The sequence below is a fragment of the Pelophylax lessonae genome, assembly GCF_965119305.1.
Source record: "Pelophylax lessonae genome assembly, chromosome: 4".
NCBI lineage: Eukaryota > Metazoa > Chordata > Amphibia > Anura > Ranidae > Pelophylax > Pelophylax lessonae.
Genome location: NC_138771.1, coordinates 16,421,468 through 16,443,857, shown reverse-complemented (window position 1 = coordinate 16,443,857; position 22,390 = coordinate 16,421,468). Strand labels below are relative to the sequence as shown.

Genomic DNA, 22,390 nt, shown 5'->3' with positions numbered 1-22,390 from the left:
GACATCAGGGGATCGTAGGGACAACGTAATTTTTACTGCAGAGTGTGGCTGGGGGGTTACCGCTTTTGGTACTGAAAATTAACCCCCGAGCCACACTCGGGATTACCGCCAGGGAGGGTAAAGGTGTTGAACCTCCTTTCAGTCTAATGAACACTACACAGTCATTGATTAAAGGGAATCTTTATTGTACACTTTTAAAAACTAAAAAGACTGGGGGTTTTTGTTTTCCCCTTAAAAACATCAGGAACACATCATGATAACATATCATAATAGTAAACCCAGAGCACCCCAAAGATAGAGACCTCGCCTTAAGTATATACACAGTTATACTTAGATAATGGTGTAAAACAACTTCATATATGTAATCATATCACACAAGGAGGGGGTGACTCTTCCCAACGCGTTTCACCTTTGTCGGCTTCCTGAAGGACTTGAAGGGGTGCAGTAACAATGGGTTACTACAAAAGAAAAGAAAATATACATACATAATATTTATTTACAAAACATATTGTTCATTCTCAATTTTGTTTATTCTGTACACATACTCATCATATTCATTAACTTACAAAAATAAATAGTTTCTCAGAAGAATCCAACAAAGAGACCCATTTCATGTGGCCAAACAGAACCCCGGACCAGGGCAATATAGGCTGGACGAACCAGGACACTTCCCCGGGGGGGCATCAGACAGCACCCCAAAAAAGGGGGGATAAAATTGAGACGGGATCACTTCCACTCTCACTTAAGGTGTATTTCAGGTGCTTATCTAGAATGGGAGACATAAAGGCATATTCAGTTTCTCACCCCTCACATTTTTGTAAATATTTTATTCTATTTTCATGTGACAATACTGAAGAAATGACACTTTGCTACAATGTAAAGTAGTGAGTGTACAGCTTGTATAACAGTGTAAATTTACTGTCCTCTCAAAATAACTCAACACACAGCCATTAATGTCTAAACCGCTGACAACAAAAGTGAGTACACCCCTAAGTGAAAATGTCCAAATTGGGCCCAATTAGCCATTTTCCCTCCCCAGTGTCATGTGACTTGTTAGTGTTACAAGGTCTCAGGTGTGAATGGGGAGCAGGTGTGTTATATTTGGTGATATCGCTCTCACTCTCTCAAACTGGTCACTGGAAGTTCAACATGGCACCTCCTGCCAAAGAACTCTCTGAGGATCTAAAAAAAAGAATTGTTGCTCTACATAAAGATGGCCTAGGCTATAAGAAGATTGCCTAGATCCTGAAACTGAGCTGCAGCACGGTGGCCAAGACCATACAGTGCTTTAACAGGACAGGTTCCACTCAGAATAGACCTCACCATGGTCGACCAAAGAAGTTGAGTGCACGTGCTCAGCGTCATATCCAGAGGTTGTCTTTGAGAAATAGATGTATGAGTGCTGCCAGCATTGCTGCAGAGGTTGAAGGGGTGGGGGGGTCAGACTGTCAGTGCTCAGACCATACGCCGCACACTGCATCAAATTGGTCTGCATGGCTGTCGTCCTAGAAGGAAGCCTCTTCTAAAGATGATGCACAAGAAAGCCCGCAAACAGTTTGCTGAAGACAAACAGACTAAGGACATGGATTACTGGAACCATCTCCTGTGGTCTGATGAGACCAAGATAAAAGTTTTTGGTTCAGATGGTGTCCAGCATGTGTGGCGGCAACCAGGTGAGGAGTACAAAGACAAGTGTGTCTTCCTACAGTCAGGCATGGTGGTGGGAGTGTCATGGACTGGGGCTGCATAAGTGCTGCTGGCACTGGGGAGCTACAGTTCATTGAGGGAACCATGAATGCCAACATGTACTGTGACATACTGAAGCAGAGCATGATCCCCTCCCTTTAGAGACTGGGCCGCAGGGCAGTATTCCAACATGATAACGACCCCAAACACACCTCCAAGATGACCACTGCCTTGCGAAAGAAGCTGAGGGTAAAGGTGATGGACTGGCCAAGCATGTCTCCAGACCTAAACCCTATTGAGCATCTGTGGGGCCTCCTCAAATGAAAGGTGGAGGAGCGCAAGGCCTCTAACATCCACCAGCTCTGTGATGTCATCATGGAGCAGTGGAAGAGGACTCCAGTGGCAACCTGTGAAGCTCTGGTGAACTCCATGCCCAAGAGGGTTAAGGCAGTGCTGGAAAATAATGGTGGCCACACAAAATATTGACACTTTGGTTCCATTTCGGACATTTTCACTTAGGGGTGTACTCACTTTTGTTGCCAGCAGTTTAGACATTAATGGCTGTGTGTTGAGTTATTTTAAGAGGACAGCAAATTTACACTGTTATACAAGCTGTACACTCACTACTTTACATTGTAGCAAAGTGTCATTTCTTCAGTGTTGTCACATGAAAAGATAGAATAAAATATTTACAAAAATGGGAGGGGTGTCCTCACTTTTGTGTGATACGGTATATATATATGTAATTCTGCATTTCCAGGTGGGGGGAGGGGGTGTGTGCGCTCCCGCCCGGCAGTGATCTGATTAGCAATCAGCTAGTGCCAGCCAATGGATGACCGCCAGCACCCGCTGATCAGCTCCGATCTTCCCTGAACACAGCTCTGTGAGTATAAACAGCACAGAGCAGTGACAGGAGATCCTGCTAAGCAGGGAATGAAAACAACTTGATACCCAGTAAAAGCAGCACAGAGTACACACATAAACACTGGTTAGGCACACATTTAACCCCTTGAATGTCATAGATGTTAACCCCCTCCAAGCCAGTGTCATTAGTACGTTTTTTTTATTTTTTTTTTATTGGATATGTTTTATAGCAGAAAGTAAAAAATATTGTTTGTTTTTTTGTTTCTTCAAAAATGTCGTTTATTTTTTTGTTTATATCGCAAAAAATAGAAAACCCAGTGGTGATCCAATACCACCCAAAGAAAGCTCTATTTGTGCTAATAAGATTATATAAATTTAATTTATGTACAGTGTTGCATGACCGCGCAGTTGTCAGTTTAACCTCTTGCCGACCACCCGCCGCATATATACTGCGGCAGGCTGACTTGGCTGCTCGCATCGACGTATAGGTACGTCGGTTCGCAGGAGCGGTGATGGGGGCGAGTGCTGGCGCGCTGGCGCACTACCGCCTCGGATGGGTAATGCTGATCCACGGGCCAGCAGCCGCGATCGCTCCCCTCTGAGAGAGAAGGACGGTCAGCTGTTGTAAACACAGCTGACCGTTCTTCTCTCTGAAATGATCACAGAGCGCCTGTGATCCTTCTATATAGGAACACAGGTCTCTATGATCATTTCACAAGTCCCTCCCACATACAGTTAGAAAACACCCCCTAGGCTCACAATTAACCCTTTGATCAACCCTAGGCTAACCTTTTCCCTGCCAGTGTCACTATTACAGTGACAGTGCATATTTTTTAGCACTGATTACTGTAGTAATGTAACTGGTCCCCCCAAAAGTGTCATAAATGTCAGTTAGGGGTCCGATCTGTCCGCCGCAATGTCGCAGTCCTGCTAAAAATCGCAGATCGCCACCATTACTAGTAAAAATGTAAAAATCAATAAAAATGACATAAATCTTTCCCCTAGTTAGCAGACGTGATAAATTTTGCACAAACCAATCAAAATACGCTTATTGGGTTTTTTTTTTTTACCAAAAATATGTAGCAGAATACAAATTGGCCTAAAAGGATAAAAAAATTGATTTTTAAATTTTTTTTTTTGGGAATGTTATATAGCAGAATGTTAAATATATTAGATGGAGATGTGAAGTCCATAAAAGTCCAAAATAATATTATTGATAAATTCCAGGACCAAGCTCCCTTAAGGGTATGTGCTTACCAGATGAAGGTAAGGAAAAGGCAGTCTCGCTGCGTGGAAACTTGTCACCTTGACAGTAGATCCAAGCTTCTATGATCGATCAACTCAGTGGACATGGGATCATGAAAAGCAAAAAATGCCGCAATAGCGTAAAACCCAACAAACAAATTGTGACTATCACCATAGGTGTGGGTAAATGAAAATTGTGATGTGATATGACCTCCACCACAATAAATGAAATAAATAAATCATGCAAAAATATAGGGAACTTAGGGTGAATAACCCCTACCAGAGAGGTTGAGGGTTGACGCCTTAAGTGATTAATGTGTATCGGTTGGAGTAGCCTCTTACCAAACAGAAAAAATAATGACACAGTGAAGAAAACGTTGAAAAAAAAGGTAATCGTGCTGAACCACCACCAGCTGAATTCGCCTCTTACCCTGGATAGATATAGATTAGCCAAAGTGCACTAAACAAATCCAGTGTAACACTCAGGATCCAGCAATTTCACACCTGTGAGAGTTGCCTCTTACCACATATGAAGTTGTATCAAGCCTGTAGGGTAAACCAAGTGGCCAAAGACCGACCCCAAATTGAATCCAAGCCTGTGTGTTTACGAATAACCAGGGGATCCGACCAGAGGTGTGGGTAACTGGGTCTCAGAAGTTTCAGCAATATAGGATATCACCACCATAAGAAGAAAGAAAGGGCTCCCATAGCGTAAAACCATAAAAACATTTTATTCCATAAAAGCAAAAAAACTTACAAAGACCAGGAATGGGTGAGCAATGGAGGTTGCCGCCGGCCGGACGGCTCCGCTCGTCCGCACTCGTGGGTCGCAGTCAGATGACGTCAGTACGCCGTTGCCCTGACGACGTTTCGTCACAGATGACGTTAATCACCTTTGATAACGTCATCTGTGACGAAACGTCGTCAGGGCAACGGCGTACTGACGTCATCTGACTGCGACCCACGAGTGCGGACGAGCGGAGCCGTCCGGCCGGCGGCAACCTCCATTGCTCACCCATTCCTGGTCTTTGTAAGTTTTTTTGCTTTTATGGAATAAAATGTTTTTATGGTTTTACGCTATGGGAGCCCTTTCTTTCTTCTTATGGTGGTGATATCCTATATTGCTGAAACTTCTGAGACCCAGTTACCCACACCTCTGGTCGGATCCCCTGGTTATTCGTAAACACACAGGCTTGGATTCAATTTGGGGTCGGTCTTTGGCCACTTGGTTTACCCTACAGGCTTGATACAACTTCATATGTGGTAAGAGGCAACTCTCACAGGTGTGAAATTGCTGGATCCTGAGTGTTACACTGGATTTGTTTAGTGCACTTTGGCTAATCTATATCTATCCAGGGTAAGAGGCGAATTCAGCTGGTGGTGGTTCAGCACGATTACCTTTTTTTTCAACGTTTTCTTCACTGTGTCATTATTTTTTCTGTTTGGTAAGAGGCTACTCCAACCGATACACATTAATCACTTAAGGCGTCAACCCTCAACCTCTCTGGTAGGGGTTATTCACCCTAAGTTCCCTATATTTTTGCATGATTTATTTATTTCATTTATTGTGGTGGAGGTCATATCACATCACAATTTTCATTTACCCACACCTATGGTGATAGTCACAATTTGTTTGTTGGGTTTTACGCTATTGCGGCATTTTTTGCTTTTCATGATCCCATGTCCACTGAGTTGATCGATCATAGAAGCTTGGATCTACTGTCAAGGTGACAAGTTTCCACGCAGCGAGACTGCCTTTTCCTTACCTTCATCTGGTAAGCACATACCCTTAAGGGAGCTTGGTCCTGGAATTTATCAATAATATTATTTTGGACTTTTATGGACTTCACATCTCCATCTAATATATTTAGCGCGACTTATATGTATAATATTTATTAGGGTGTGGTCACACTTGAAGTTGCTGCTGTTCTAATTTATCTGTTCCTTTAGCGCGGTTATTATTCCCTTATTCCACATATAGCAGAATGTGAAAAATATTGTTTGTTTTTCTTTTCAGAATTGTCGCTCTTTTTTTTGTTTATAGCGCAAAAAATAAAAATCGCACAGTTGATCAAATACCACCAAAAGAAATCTCTATTTGTAGGAAAAAAAGGACATCAATTTTATTTGGGTACAGCGTCGCACGACCGCGCGCAATTGTCCGTTAAATTAACGCAGTGCAGAATCACAAAAAATAGCCTGGTCATTAAGGGGGCAAATCCTTCCGGTCCAGAAGTGGTTAAGCAACGCAGCGCCGTATCCAAAAAAAATGTCCTGGTCATATAGGGGATTAAATCTCCCGGAGGTCTAGCGGTTAATGTAAAGTTTCTGTTTCTTTGAGTTGATTCCTTTTTTCTTTTTTTCTTTCCATAATGGTTTTTTTATTTAGGTAAAAGAATAAAATACAAGTAGCTTGAACAGTAATTGCCTTTTTTTTCTATCTTTTGGAAACAATTTTAGGAAAGCTCCATTGTCATTTTCTTTTATGATCGAATCAGTTTTATTTTGATCCGTTGTTACAGGGCCCCTAAACGGAGTGGGGTCCATAAGCCGGTGCCTACTCTGCCTATTTGGTAATCGGGCACTGATCACCGTACATTTTTATCCCTTGACATGGATCACAATAGAAAATATTTCCTCGTCGTAGTTTTTTGTCGTGGCACAGACATGTCTAGCTGGAGGCTCCTCCATTCAGCCTGGAGGTAACATGTGGCTTGTGCCTGTGCATGCTGTGCATTGTGTATATATGTATCAGAGCTCACAGTGTGCATGGAATCAGCATGTGATGCTGTAATAATCATGGATCCATCTCTGTTCCAGCACAAGCGAGCCTTCAGTACGCGCATCATCTGTAATCCTGAGAAACCAACTCATCGTGACCTCCTCGACCAGAACTATGGGATCAGTCTGCCTCTGATCAACTGCAAGCCAAAAGCATCTGTAAGTCAGCCGGCTTTACTAAACTTTGTTTTACACCGAGATGCTCAAGTACCATGTCAATAAATAATGTCAGAATTCCTTCCATTTCAATTGCAGCTATTTATATAAAGGCCTTGTTCACACCGGTGTACTGAAAGCAGTATAAAGTACCAAAGGCAAACATTTATTATACTGCAGCTTACAATCCTTAGATGTGTGCATTTGTTTTCTTTTTTAGGCTTACTTTCCCTTACTTTCACCTGGTGAGACAGCCAAATAGTGACATCAGAGCTCCATGTATATCAGAGGTCCCCCCCATCACGTCAGAGGCCCCCCCATCGCATCAGAGGCCTTCCATCACATCAGAGGTCCCCCCATCGCATCAGAGGTCCATTATCATATCAGAGATCCCCCATGACATCAGGGTCCCCCTATCACATCAGAGGTCCTCCATCACATCAGAGATCCCCCCATCATATCAGAGATCCTCAATGACTTTAGAGCTTCCCCCATCACATCAGAGATTCTCCCATCACATCAGAGGTTCCCCCCATCACATCAGAGGTCCCCCCATCATATCAGAGATCCTCCATCACATAAGAGATCCCCATTGCTTCAGAGGTCCTTTTATCATATCAGAGATCCCCCATCACATCAGGGTCCCCCTATCATATTAGAGATCCTCTATCACATCAGAGGTCCTCCATCATATCAGAGGTCCTCCCATCACATCAGAGCTTCCCTCATCACATCAGAGGTCCTCCCATCACATTAAAGATCCTCCATCACATCAGAGATCCCCCTTCGCATCAGAGTTCCTTTATTTTATCAGAGATCCCCCATCACATCAGAGGCCCCCCATCACATCAGAGGCCCCCGATAACATCAGAGTTCCCCCATCACATCAGAGGTCCTCCCATAATGTCAAGGGTCCCTCCATTACATCAGAGGTCCTCCCATCACATCAGAGCTTCCCCCATCACATCAGAGGTCCTTCCATCACATTAGAGGTCCTCCCTTCACATCAGAGGTTCCCTCATTCATATTAGAGATCCTCCATCACATCAGAGGGCCCCCATCACATCAGAGGTCCTCCCATAATGTCAAGGGTCCCTCCATTACATCAGCGGTCTTCCACATCAGAGCTTCCCCCATCACATCAGAGGTCCTTCCATCACATTAGAGGTCCTCCCTTCACATCAGAGGTTCCCTCATTCATATTAGAGATCCTCCATCACATCAGAGGGCCTCCCTTCACATCAGAGGTTCCCTCATCATATCAGAGATCCCCAATCACATTAGAGCCTCCCCCTCGTATCAGAGATCCCCCATCGCATCAGAGGTCCTTTATCATATCAGAGATCCCCCATCACATCAGAGGCCCCCCATCACATCAGAGGCCCCCCATCACATCAGAGGTCCTCACATCATGTCAGAGGTCCCTCTATTACATCAGAGGTCCTCCCATCACATCAGAGGTTCCCCCATTACATCAGAGAACCCCTATTACATATCATATTAGAGATCCTCCATCGCATTAAAATCTCGAGGCACCCCAGTCTAAAATGTAAAAAACTTAAATGGTACTTAATAAAGGGAAATCTGAGCCTAGAACAATTTACACAACCACCTTGATAAATGTAACTTCACATCAGAACCCCTCATCACATCAGAGCCCAACCATCACATCAGAACCCCCTCATCACATCAGAGCCCCCCCATCACATCAGAGCCCCCCATCACCTCAGAGGTTATCCCATCACATCAGAGATCCTCCCATCACATCAGAGTTCCCCCAATCGCATGAGAGATTCCCCCATCAAATCAGGGGTCCCCCAATCACATAGTCCCCATCACAGAGCCTCCCAATCATACAGTCCTCCCATCACATCAGAGGTCCCCCATCACATCAGAGTCACCTCTATACACGAAAGTCCCTAATCACATCAGAGTCAACCCTATACATAAAAGACCTTTAATACGGTGGGTATAGAAAATAATCAAATCCTTTAAAATAATCACATTTTGTTGCTTTGTAGCCTGAAATGAAGACAGACACGGTTTTTGTTTTATCCAGCTGTATTTTAAAATCCAAGTGATAGATATAACACCAACATGTCAGAAAAAATAAAATAAATTCAAAAACAGAATCACTGAGTTGGAAAAAGGATCACCCCCTAATGTCAATATTTTGTGGGACCACATTTTGTTTTAATTCCAGCCTTTATTCTGTTGGGATTTGTCTCTACTAACTTTGCACATCTAGCAATATTTGCCCACTCTTCTTTGCAGAGCTGCTCAAGTTCAGTTACATTTTATGATGACCGTTTGTGGACTGCAGTCTCCAAGTCATTCCACAGATTTTCAATGGGGTTTAAGTCTGGGCTCTGACTAGGCCAAGCAAGGACATTCACCATCTTTTCCTTCAACCATTGTGTGCTCCTTGTTGTGTGCTTTGGGTCATTGTCATGTTGGAAGGTAAACCTTCTTCCCATTGACAACTTTCTGGCAGAGGGCAGCAGATTTTCCTCAAGAATTTGACAGTATATTGCCCCATTTATTTTTCCTTCTATCCTGATAAGTGCTCCAGTCCCTGCTGCAGAGAAACACCCCCTATCTATCTTTCACTTGGATGTTATAGGTTGCACTATAGAACCCAGGCGGCTGGCGATCCTAGCAACCAGTCTAGCGCAAACTATAGCGGCGGGCGGAGGAACAAACGGGTCTCGTGGGCCGGCCACCAAGTACAGTAAACTTAGCTGCTGCTGCAGCGGTCTTTTCTGGGGGGGATCAGATTGGCCCGGGGGGAAATGGCCACCCTGCATGGGGCCCCCGGGCAAGTGGGACCCTCCCGGGCAACTGCCCAGTGTGCTCATGCGGAAAGACGGCCCTGTGGGTATTCTTTACTTCATTTACGAAGCTTTGGAGCAACTGCACTTGCAGAGTGAAACAGCACCTTGCAAAGTGCACAGTCTATTTGCCTTTAGTAAATCAACCCTAAAATGTCTGGCTTTCTTTTTTATTTATTTTTTTTGCACTTGTTGGATTATTTATATAAAATGATTTTAATTGCATATGTAGCTTACCATAGAGAGGCAAATAAGAGAAACTGATTGTGGCTGGGGAAGAGAAGCTAATCAGGCTTAATCTGTGTTCAGCTTTGCTGGGGTCTGTAGGTGACAATAGAGGGTTGATTTACTAAAGTGAAGCTTTACCTCATTTACTAAGCTCTGGAACAACTGCACTCACAGAGTACAACTCCCCTTTTTGCCATTAGTAAATCAACTCCTGGGGGGCTAATAGTCCCCCGATGTCTCCTTAAAAGGGACCTGTTGTTTCTACTGGGCTATCACATAGAAGGCTATTAGCCCCCTATGTGATAGCAATAACGTTAAGTGAAAAAAAAAAAAGTTTATAAAGTTGAAGGTACACTAAGTCCATTAAAAAAAATTATGTATAGCCCCCCTGCCCCTACGTATATGCACATATGAACGTAAACACATGCAGCGGGTGTGCTTACAAATGAAAATGACCACTGCAGTGCACATGTTAAAGGAGATCTATGCATTAAGATAAAAAGCCTTCTGTATGTAGCAGCCGCCCCAGCCCCCCCCCCCCCCCAACACTTACCTGAGCCCCCTCTCTATCCAGCGATGTCCACTAGTCCCTCAGCTGTCCGGTACTCTCCCTCCTGATTAGCTGAAACACAGCAGCGGTACCATTGGCTCCCACTGCTATCAGTCAAAGTCAGTAAGCCAATCAGGAGAGAGAAGGGATGGGGCCGAACGGCAGCTCCGTGTCTGAATGGACATATGGAGGTGCAGCTCGGCTCGGGTGCCCCCATAGCAAGCTGCTTGCTGTGGGGGCACTCAATAGAAGGAAGGGGCCAGGGGCAGCAAAGAAGGACCCGAGAAGAGGAGTCTTTACAATCACTTTAGGTGTCATTACACATGCGTGATTGAGAGCTGTAATTCTAGGGCCATCATTCATGGTTATCTCTAAACTGATGACTTGTAGGGCCTTTTAAAGAATTGCATATGGACATATTTGGGTACTGAAGTTTGTCACCACTTCGTAGGCGCACATGCAATTTTAAGGCTTCACCTGTTGGGTATATATTCACTCGATGAATCCTCATCTTTTATATTTTACAACAACAAAAAAAGAGTAATATATTTTGTTTCTATGCACTAAAATAACTTTTAGTGTACTTTTAAGGCTCCGTTCACATGTCAGCGTATGGATCACGGGCAGAACTGCCGTGGTTCCGCCCGCAATCCGGAGATTATTGCAAATCGCGGGACGCCTGTGCGTTGCCCGTTGATTTGCAATAGCCCCCCAAACGCTGAGCGATGTTGCCGCGATTTCCGCCTGCCGAATCGCAGTAACATTGCGCAAAAAAAATTGCGGGACGCAATACGCTCCAAAGAAGCTCTTGTACTTTTTTGGGCGTAATGCGCCCCGCGATTTTTTTTTGCGCGATGTTACCGCGATTCGGCAGGCGGAAATCGCGGCAACATCGCTCAGCGTTTGGGGGGCTATTGCAAATCAACGGGCAACGCACAGGCGTCCCGCGATTTGCAATAATCTCCGGATCGCGGGCGGAACCGCGGCGGTTCTGCCCGCGATCCATACGCTGACATGTGAACGGAGCCTTACTGAAAATATAATATGTGATATGGGGGTTGGTTAGCTAAATGTGGCAGATGCATTTTAGTGAGACATACCAGTCTGAACTTCAGTTTAAGGGCATGGCAGCCCACTTTTATTAACCGCTTGCCGACCGCCGCAAGTACATATACTGCGGCGGTCAGCCCCGTGCAGGCAAAGTGATATATGGGTACGTCACTAGCCTGCGAGCCAATAGGGGGCGAGCACGCGCCGCCGGAGGCGCACTCTCGCCCCCGCTCATTCACTGGGATCCACGCGCATGTGACCGGCGGACCCGATGCCCGCCGGTCACTCGCGATCGTCCGTTACAGCGGGAGAAAGGCAGGCGACTAATGTAAACAAAGCCGCCTGTCATTCTCCCCTGTGTAAGAACAGAGATCATACGGTCCTGCTATGCAGGATCGTATATCTCTGTTGTTACACAAGCAGCCACATCCCTGCACAGTTAGAAGCACGCCCCTAGGGACACACTTAACCCCTCCTTCTCCAATAAAGTTAACCCCTTCCCTGCCAGTGTCATTTTTACAGTAACAGTGCATATGTATAGCACTGATTACTGTAGTAATGTCACTGGTACCCCCAAAAGTGTCAAAAATGCCAGTCAAGGGTCCGATTTGTCTGCCGCAATGTCGTAGTCCCGCAAAAAAAATCGCAGATCGCCGCCATTACTCGTTTAAAAAAAAAATAAATAAAAATGACAAAAATCTTTCCCTTAGTAAACGCAATAACTTTTGCGCAAACCAATCAAAATACGCTTATTGCGATTTTTTTTACCAAACATATGTAGCAGAAAAAAAATTGGCCTAAAATGTTAAAAAATTTAGATTTTTACATTTTTTTGGGGGGAATTTCATGTGAAAAAATTTGAAAAATATTGTTATTTTTGCAAAATTGTCGCACTTTTTTGTTGATAGCGCATGATCAAAAAAATCGCACAGGTGATCAAATACCACCAAAAGAAAGCTCTGTTTGTGGGAAAAAAAGGACGTCAATTTCATTTGGATACAGCGTCGCACGACCGCGCAATTGTCCGTTAAATTCACGCAGTGCCGAATCGCAAAATAGGCCCTGGTCAGGAAGGGGGTAAAATCTTCCGGGGCTTAAGTGGTTAAACATGCGTGATTGAGAGCTGTAATTCTAGGGCCATCGTTCATGGTTATCTCTAAACTGATGACTTGTAGGGCCTTTTAAAGAATTGCGTATGGACATATTTGGGTACTGAAGTTTGTCACCACTTCGTAGGCGCACATACAATTTTAAGGCTTCACCTGTTGGGTATATATATATTCACTCGATGAATCCTCATCTTTTATATTTTACAACAACAAAAAAAGAGTAATATATTTTGTTTCTATGCACTAAAATAACTTTTAGTGTACTTTTTACTGAAAATATAATATGTGATATGGGGGTTGGTTAGCTAAATGTGGCAGATGCATTCCAGTCTGAACTTCAGTTTACGGGCATGGCAGCCCACTTGTATTAAACAAAATTAAAGTTTCATCCAAAGTTGGCCTCGCAAGAGTCGCAACTCCATAAAGCAAACAGCTGGAAAAACGACGAGCCACCTTGCTCCTTTGTCATCAGCACGACTGCTCTCTTTGGTCTCCCCGATCATGGATTTATCAGGCTCCCTCAGCCTTCCTACCACAGCACCTTGCTGTACAGGCCCACTCCTGGCCCCTGATAGAGTTTTCTGGCCCCTCGAGCTTGCTTCCTCTAGAGCAGTGATTCTCAGCCTTTTTTTAGTCAAGGCACCCTTTACAATTCTGCACAATCCCGAGGCACCCCATTCTAAAATGTAAAAAACGAAATTAATAGCTTTACCTAAAGCAGCAACACCTATATGCGTAGGCCACCCAACATTAGAGGTGATTTATCGATCCAAAGAAAACAATTTTGCACAGTAGTACTGACTAGTAGTCCAATGTTTCTCTTCTCCCTCAGTTTCTCTCCCTCACTCAGCTAATGTGACTCCAGTGCTGATAGAGAGAGGCAGGGGAAGGGCAAACAAGGGTGCTATGCAAATGCCCAACATTTTTCTTATCAACCGATGATGTCATTGGTTGTTAGGACACTGGCGGCTAGAAAGTTGTAATGGTGCACAATGAAAACCTGTGGCTTTATGTAACTAATGGGCAGTCTTCATCCACCTGCTGGCTTGTATCCAATTTGGGCAGTTTCTAGGCATTTTTCCAAGGCACCTCTGAAGACACCAGAAGGCACCCCAGGGTGCCTAGGCATCCTGGTTGAAAAAGGCTGCTCTAGAGACTTCCAAATTCCCTTCAGCCCCCTGGACCTGCTAGCTGCCTCAGCTTTCTTGGCCTCCCAGACCAGCATAGCAGTCCTGACTTCCCCAGTCCTTGGGCATGGGATCCCCCTCACTCTGATGCAGTCTACACCAGGAGCTCCCAGCTCGGCTGACTAGGCTCTGTCTCCAAATGGCAGCAACTGCCTTGCATTCTCCTCGGGTCTGGCTTATAATGACCCTGCACACCTGTGCACTCACACAGGCTGCAAGCATCCAGCAAAGTCCAGACACAGGATTGAAGGTTCTGTCCCACCCAACTTTGGGGGGGATTTACTAAAACTGGTGTCTGGTGCAGCTGTGCATGGTAGCCAATCAGCTTATAACTTCAGCTTGTTCAATTAAGCTTTGACATTAAAACCTGGAAGCTGATTGGTTTCTATTCAGAGCTGCACCAGATTTTGACTCTCCAGTTTTAGTAAATAACCCCCATTGAAACCTTCCAACTCCAAACCATGATCCGTAACTACCAAACCTGGAGAAAACTTACAACACAACTTTCTCTGCTCACAAAAAACACGCTGGAGCTTCTCAAACTGAAACTTGGAGAATTCTGTGACATCTTTATATATCTTTCCTAATATCGTGTGATGGCAGGGCCTTGCATTGTCGCAAATAATACAATATTATCATGTGATATAAAAAAATAACAACTACCATCATTTTTTTGTCTCCGGGTTCTCAAAAAACACGTAATGTATGGGAAGTGGGGGAGTGGGTTAACTAGGACTAAAAAATACATTTTGAGGTGTGCAAACAATGTTAAAAAAATGGTTCTGAAACATGTAGGTGAGGTATACTAGAAAATGGAAATAAAATAGAGATTTTTTTGATGTAGTGTAAAGATGTAAAGCAGGATTTCTCAACCGGGGTTCCATGGTAGCCTAGGGTTTCTCCAGGGGTTGCTAGGGGTTTCTTGAGCAATGAGCAATTTCTGCCTTTCAGATAAGTTCCCACTGACACCATTGATCTTCTTAGCTATCTGTAAGGGGGAGGGGGGGGGGGTAGTTCTTTCCAATGACCACAAGTGTAAGGAGCATTATTCCCACTGACCATCACACTAATGCAGTGTTTCTCAACCTTTTCAAACAAGGATGCTGTGCAGGTGACTGACGTCCTCCTTATCAACCAATGATATCATTGGTTGTTAGGATGCCAACAGCTAAAATGTTGTAGTAGTGCACAATGAAAACCTGTGCCTTTGTGTAACTAAAAGGCAGGCTTGATCCACTTGCTGGCTTGTATACGACTTTTGGGCAATTTCTACGCATTTTGCCAAGGCACCCTTGAAAGAAACCTAAAGGCACCCCACGGTACCTGGACATCCCGGTTTAAAAAAAAGGAACACTTTTAGAGAGTCCATGGAGCTACCACTGGTGGCGTAGCAAGGGCTTAATGACAGACTTTATTGTTCTCTCAGAGCATCGTCACCTTTTAATACCTCATGGACACATATAACATGAGGATAGCCTTTGATAACGTCCTGTGGGAGGGACGAAACGCGCTAGGTGACGTCAGGTGGTGACACGCAAGTGGCTGCTTACTTCTAGTTCCCGTTTTTTTGCTTATTTTACCTTGTACAAAATTCTTTGGTCTCACACTGTTCCAAGTAGAGGTGGATGTGTATGCCCAGCTGCATAATCGGGACAGTGCTGGGAGATACGAGTTTATGTGCCCCAATATCATATACCTGTGGTGAGTTCTCTACCTTAGAGGTTTTTTTTCCACGAGATGTGGTGGCGGCTCAGCTGAAGTGTGTTTCTTTCCGGCCACATTTATTACCCCTGTTATTCCAACCACTATGAATCTATGGTTAAAAGGACTTTAATCAATGGACTTTTTTTATTCATGTGTATGCGTAATCTAAATGTTCTTTGTTTTTCAAGCGCTGCTAATGCTGGATTGGTCTTTCATCTAGCATATTGCTTGAAAGTGCACAATGAAAACCTGTGCCTTTCTATAACTAAAAGGCAGGCTTGATCCACCTGCTGGCTTGTATATGACTTTTGGGCAATTTCTACGCATTTTGCCAAGGCACCCTTGAAAGAAACCTAAAGGCACCCCAGGGTACCTGGGCATCCCAGTTTAAAAAAAAGGGACTCTTTTAGAGAGTCCCTGGAGCTACCATTGGTGGCGTAGCAAGGGCTTAATGACAGTCTTTATTGTCCTCTTAGAGCATCGTCACCTTTTAATACCTCAAGGACACATGCCATTTCAGATTCTGAGAAATTCCACTATCTCCAAATCCATCATCTGTTGGAATCCCTGACAAAAAAACATGACTGGTCAACGACCGTGACCGCATTTAAAACCAGATGTCAGACGTCCCCCCATAACCCAAGGCCTCATCTCTTTATTATACTCTTCCATACTAAGCAAATCTAACTTGTGTACTCCATCCGACTGCTCCAACTGAGAAAGGGACTTTGGTACCACGCAAACCCCTGCGACTTGAAAAAAAAAATCTAGGAGGCATTATTCCATTTTTTCTATAATGTAACAACTTTGGAAAACTCCTTCAAAGCCTTGTCCCGGTGGTACTTTAGTCCAGCTAAAATTGCTAAATGCCTCCCTACCTACCATTCTACATGCTTTAGGAGATGCTCAGACCTAGGAGATATGAAGCATATATGGTGGACATGGCCTAAGGTCAAACGACTGTGGATAAGGGTCTATAACATGGTGAATTCGGTGTTACATATACATTTACAAAAAGACCCTTGGGAGGCGCTCCTACACAAACTGATAGAAGGAGCTACCAAGCAAGAGTGCACCCTTGTGACCCATATATTCTCAGCCACAAAACAGATGATTGCAAAAGCATGGAAAATACTGATTCTCAACTTCGACAAAGTGAAAAGTCGGATGCACGGTACCCTGATAAAAAAGAAATTGACGGCAATACTAACCAACACACATGATACATTCTTACGTACATGGCAGCCCTAGCTAGATTACTTCCCATCAATGCAACTGCCTATGCACTTCCTGGAACTGTAATCTAATATGGCGTATTAATATACCCATAGTGGGCCTCCGGGACAGAGATGGCCTCCCCCCCCCCCTTTTTTTTCCTCTCTTCTCCCCCTCTTCTTTTCCTTTTTCTCTTACCTTTCCATCGTTCTTGGTTTTAGTACTGCCTTTTTGCCCATGAGTAAGAGTGGTGCCTCTTTTTGCTCCCATGGATGATTGTATTGTTCCTTCTAGCTCCAGGGCTCCCAGTTTAAGGGCCCTTTTCGGAAACAAAGCGCATCGCAATTACAGACAGGGCTCTGATAATTGATTATCTATCAATTGAATGTTGCTTGGACCCATTGTCTTTCATTTCTACATCATTGCTAAATGTTCAATATCTGCAGAGGGAAACTCCTTTTGAACTTCACATTTTCGCATAGTATTTTTGGCTATGTAATTGCCTAGTTTTCTTTTTTCTAATAAAAATTCAAGTGAAAGAAAAAGGTGGCACTAATGTATCATGAGCTGTAGATATACAGGCGGTCCCCGGGTTACAAACATCCGACTTACAAAGGACTCCTACTTACAAACGGAGAGAGACAACAGGAAGTGAGGAGAAATCTCCCCCTAGGAAGGGAAATCCACTCCTGTTAGAGTTCTCATGGAAAAAAGGTGTCTCAACTCAACTGAAGGTTTAGCACCAATCCTTGTTTCCCCAACAACCCAAAATTTTCAAAATCCAGTTGTCATAGGGACAGAAAGTGAGGTGAAATCTTCTGAACAAGGGTACAGACAGCAAAACAAATGGTACAGGGGTGGTAACCCTTCCCTATGCTAGCCAAAAAACGTAAAAATTATTATTTTGGCTGGAGCTAAACTTAAAAAATGTACCTGTTCCGACTTACAAACAAATTCGACTTAAAGTGGAGTTCCGGGTACAAAAACATTTTTTCAATGAACATACCCCCGGGACAGTCAGGGCTAGTACATTCCACAATGGCTAGCCTCTGATGTGTCCCTGTTCGCACTTACCTGCAAGAAGAAATACTCACTTATAAAATTTCTTCTACAGCGTTGCCATCTCTGTTGTGGGCATCTGAAGCCAGCGCAATCTTCTTCTGCGTCCTCTTCCGCGTCTTCTTCTCCCAGAATGCGCCTTCACCGGCCCCTCTCGTCACTTCCGGTGCGGCGCCGCATTCCTCCACAGCTTCTGGGCATGCCCAGAAGCTGTTTAGCAGGGAATGTGGCGCCGCACCGGAAGTGACGAGCGGGGCCGGTGCCGTTGCATTGATTCCTGGGAGTGATGACGTTCAGCTCCCAGGAATCATTGCAAACCGGAAGTGACGGCTCGGGCCACGGCCTCAGAGGGAGGAAGTGCAAAATAGGTGAGTATTTCTTTCTACAATTACAAGGTAAGTAAAAAAAAAATAATCCTAACTATCCAATTCCTTTTCAGGTGAAGAAGAGCAAGCGGATGGCCACAAAATCGATTAGGTCGATTTTGTGCCCGGAACTCCGCTTTAAGAACAAACCTACAGTCCCTATCTTGTTTGTAACCCGGGGACCGCCTGTAGTAATTTTTAGCAAGGGTTCCCTAAGACCGGAAAATTATTTCAAGGGTCCCTTTGTGTTAAGAAGGTTGAGAAAGCCTGATGTAAAGAAATATATCTGCACCCAACGCCCTTTTACCTCTAGCATGGCTTTTGTAGTGCCAGTCCTATTGTTCACTGATGTCCGTGTTCTCTACAACTACAGACTAGCACTCCATAATAATCCACATTTCATGCTCTTGTTGGAGGATTGTCATGGTGATTTGCGTTCATTGTAATCAAATTGATGTTTTTCTTTGGAATGTATTTACTATATCGGTAATGGGAAGCGTGACAATCTCCCTGATCAAATGGAGGGGTAATTGTGTGTGTAGAGGGGGGGATATTATACAAGAGAGAGAAAAAAACAAGCCTGGAACTAATTGCCGGAGATTTGGATCTGATTGGAGTCAGCGTTCCTTGCACCTCGAATCTGGGGACGTTCTGATATGCTCCATCTGGGATGACAGGGAGAGGAGGATTCTGCTGGTAAACAAATTAATCTTTGGAAAGGTCACCATTTGTTGTAAGTTTTTATCCAGTGCTTGTCATGTGGAATAGAAGACTGGCTGTCATTTCGCTATGCAGGGGTGCACGGTGAGCCTGCGACACTGCTTCTCCACCGCGCACAAATCCCTGGAAACAGCTCAGTGCCTGCTTGCAATGCCATGGACGGCTGCGTTACATCTGTCTCTGGACAGGAAGCGAGGGCCACCGCTGAATTCCAATAAGATGGGCCCACGCTTTTCTGCCTGGCCTTCTGCCCACGTGCAAAGCATCAGGCATATTGAGCCAGCTCATATCTTTCCTGCCTCCAACCCCCCCTATCCTACCATCCTCCCCTCGCTCCTTTCTGCTCCGCTGCTGTCACCCGCGTTGTGAAACAGATGTGGCGTTTGCAAAAGTTCTGCATGCATTCCCTCTGCCGCACCTGCCGCTTCCAGCTCTGCTGAGGTCCAGGAGCCAGAAATTCTTTGGGCGCTGCAAGCAGCGGCGACACGTCTTGTGATATTTCCGACGAGAATATAACTTTGATGAAGTCTACCAGAGTTCAGTACTTGCTCAAGGCGGTATTAAACCCAAATACAAACATTTAAAAAAGAATTCCAGGTTGGACCAATGTAACTATGTAAAGTATATACTAGGGGTAGGCAACCTTTCAGAGGCCGAGATCTACCTGAACAACAGGAAAGAGATCAAAGATCACCAGCAGCGGCAGCTGGTGCATGATAATTTGGGGGGGGGGGGGCGGCAAATACAGCCCCACCCAGCGGGACGGACGGATGGACAGACGGACGGCCAGCTGGTCAGTCGGCAAATACACCACCCCCCCACCCAGCGGGATGGACGGACGGCTGGACGGAAGGCCAGCATTCTTACCTTCTCCGGCCGTGTGTCTCCTCCCTCTTCCTGGCCAATGGCTAGTAAAATTGCTTCTCTTTTCAGCCAATCAGAAAAGGGGTCTCACGACCCGCTTCCTGATTGACTGGGAGGAAAATTAGTGTGATAATAGCAAATATTCATTCGCTATTGTCATACAACTGGGTGGGCTCAGGTCGCAGTGCTCTGCGCCCCGAGCCCACCCTTTTTGTCCCATGTCACCGGGGAGGGAAAATGGCTAATTGGGCCCAGTTTGGACATTTTGATTTAGGGGTGTACTCACTTTTGTTGCCAGCGGTTCAGACAATAATGGCTTTGTGTTGGCTTATTTTGAGGGGACAGCAAATTTACACTGTTATACAAGCTGTACACTCACTACTTTACATTGTAGCAAAGTGTCATTTCTTCAGTGTTGTCACATGAAAAGATAGAATAAAATATTTACAAAAATGTGAGTGGTGTACTAACTTTTGTGAGATATTGTATATATTTTTTTCCAGAATCGTTGCTCTTTTTTTGTTTATAAATCGACAGGTGATCAAATACCACCAAAAGAAAGTTCTATTTGTGGGAACAAAGGACATCAATTTTACTTGGGTACAGCGTCGCACGATCGCGCAATTGTTAGGTAAAGTAACGTGGTGCTGAATCGCAAAAAATGGCCTGGTCATTAAGGGGGTAAAACCTTCTGGTCTGGAAGTGATTAATTTGCAGGGATTTCCTCTCAATTTCTGTTTGGTTATGGGAGAGGAAGTGAAGGGAATTCTCTGCAATGGAACACAGATGGCAAAAATACATTTGACAGGGATTACTCTATCCAAAATGAAAAAAAAAAAAAAGGTTTGCCTATTCTACTTTTAAAGTGGAACAACAGCAAAGAAGAATTCCCAACTCAACTTACCAGCCAGCCTGCAACAACCCGAATTATCCTGTCTAACAGTTCATGTTATTTTGCACACATTTGCAAATACATGTGTAAGCTGCAGAGGCCGCGTCATGGCACCACAGTAATATCTGCAGTCCTAGACCTATAAATTTTGAGAGCCTAACAGCATAGCAGGGGGAACCTGACCTTGCTGGGGGATGCACATCATCAGTTTCTAGGTCGCTTGCTGTCCGGATCATCACAATGCAGTGGGGGGAACCTGACCCCTGCAGTGGCCTGAATTTGACCCGTGGGCTGTGGTTTGGAGGCCCCCTACACTAGAGAGAAAGCAAATGGAAAGAGACTGCATGGGGTATTTAATAAAGCAGGGAACTCCAGTAAGTAGGTATGGCCACCCAAGAGATATAAGAAGACATTAGCACGACAACCAGTACAGATTCCCCCAATATTTATCTCTCCTCCACCAGTACTACTCCCCCCAGTACAGAATCCATACCCCCCACTGCCAGTAGAGCAACTCCCTCTGAGTATAAGTCTCCCCACTGGTACAGCTTTCCCCCAGGACAGATCCACTACTATTACTGATCTCCACAGTGCAGATTCCCTCCCTTCCCCCACCACCACCAGTGCAGCTCTCCCAAGTACAGATCCCCCCCCCCCCCTCAGAAGTACAGCTTCCCCCAAGTACAGCTTCCCCCACCAGTACAGCTCACCCCAGGACACATCTCCCACTGGTACAGATACCCCCAAGTACAGATTCCCCCATACCACCACCAGTACAGCTCACCCCAGGACTCATTTCCCACTGGTAGATACCCCCAGTACAGATTCCCCCATACCACCACCAGAACAGCTCGCCCCAGAACACATCTCCCACTGGTACAGATACCCCCAGTACAGATCCCCCCATACCACCACCAGTACAGCTCGCCCCAGGACACATCTCCCACTGGTACAGATACTCCCAGTACAGATCCCCCCCATACCACCACCAGTACAACTTGCCCCAGAACACATCTCCCTCTTGTACAGATACCCCCAGTACAGATCCCCCCATACCACCACCAGTACAGCTCACCCCAGGACACATCTCCCACTGGTACAGATACCCCCAGTACAGATCCCCCCATACCACCACCAGTACAGCTCACCCCAGAACACATCTCCCTCTGGTACAGATACCCCCAGTACAGATCCCCCCATACCACCACCAGTACAGCTTGCCCTAGGACACATCTCCCACTGGTACAGATACCCCCAGTACAGATCCCCCCATACCACCACCAGTACAGCTCGCCCCAGGACACATCTGACACTGCTACAGATACCCCCAGTACAGATCCCCCCATACCACCACCAGTACAGCTCGCCCTAGGACACATCTCCCACTGGTACAGATACCCCCAGTACAGATCCCCCAGATACCACCACCACCAGTACAGTTCACCCCAGTACACCTTCAAAATGGACTATTCCTTTTCCATTTCCAGTCTGTTTTGGGAGCATTGACCACGTAAATGCAATAAAACAAAAAAAAAATTAGAGCTGGATAATGGGTAGTATGGTTTCCTGTGGTCTTCTGTGCAGTGGCTTATGAACAACTGAAATATCAACCTCCAGTGTAGCAGAGCCCATGAAGGGGTTATACACTCTGACTACACATCCAATCAGAAGCCATACAATTAGAAATTCTAGGACAACGTTGAGGTGTCACTGAGTCATAAAGTAGTGATCCCCAACCACAGTCCTCAAGTAGCCCCAACAGATCAAGTATTCAGGATTTCCTTCACCTTGCAGAGGTGAATCAGGGTCCCCAAACTTTCTATACAAAGGGCTAGTTTACTGTCCTTCACACTTTAGCAGGACAGGACTGTGGCCAGTCGGAGT

At 45.1% G+C, this 22,390-nt stretch overlaps 1 protein-coding gene across 1 annotated transcript in view; it reads left to right on the top strand.

Moving 5' to 3' along the window:
* The window catches only part of IQCH (IQ motif containing H), a gene marked incomplete at its 5' end in the record, with an annotated part of 256,557 nt that overhangs the window by 40,922 nt on the left and 193,245 nt on the right, over positions 1-22,390 (top strand). Inside the window, 1 exon segment of the mRNA XM_082253044.1 lies at positions 6,616-6,735. Coding sequence (XP_082109170.1) covers positions 6,616-6,735 — 120 coding nt within the window.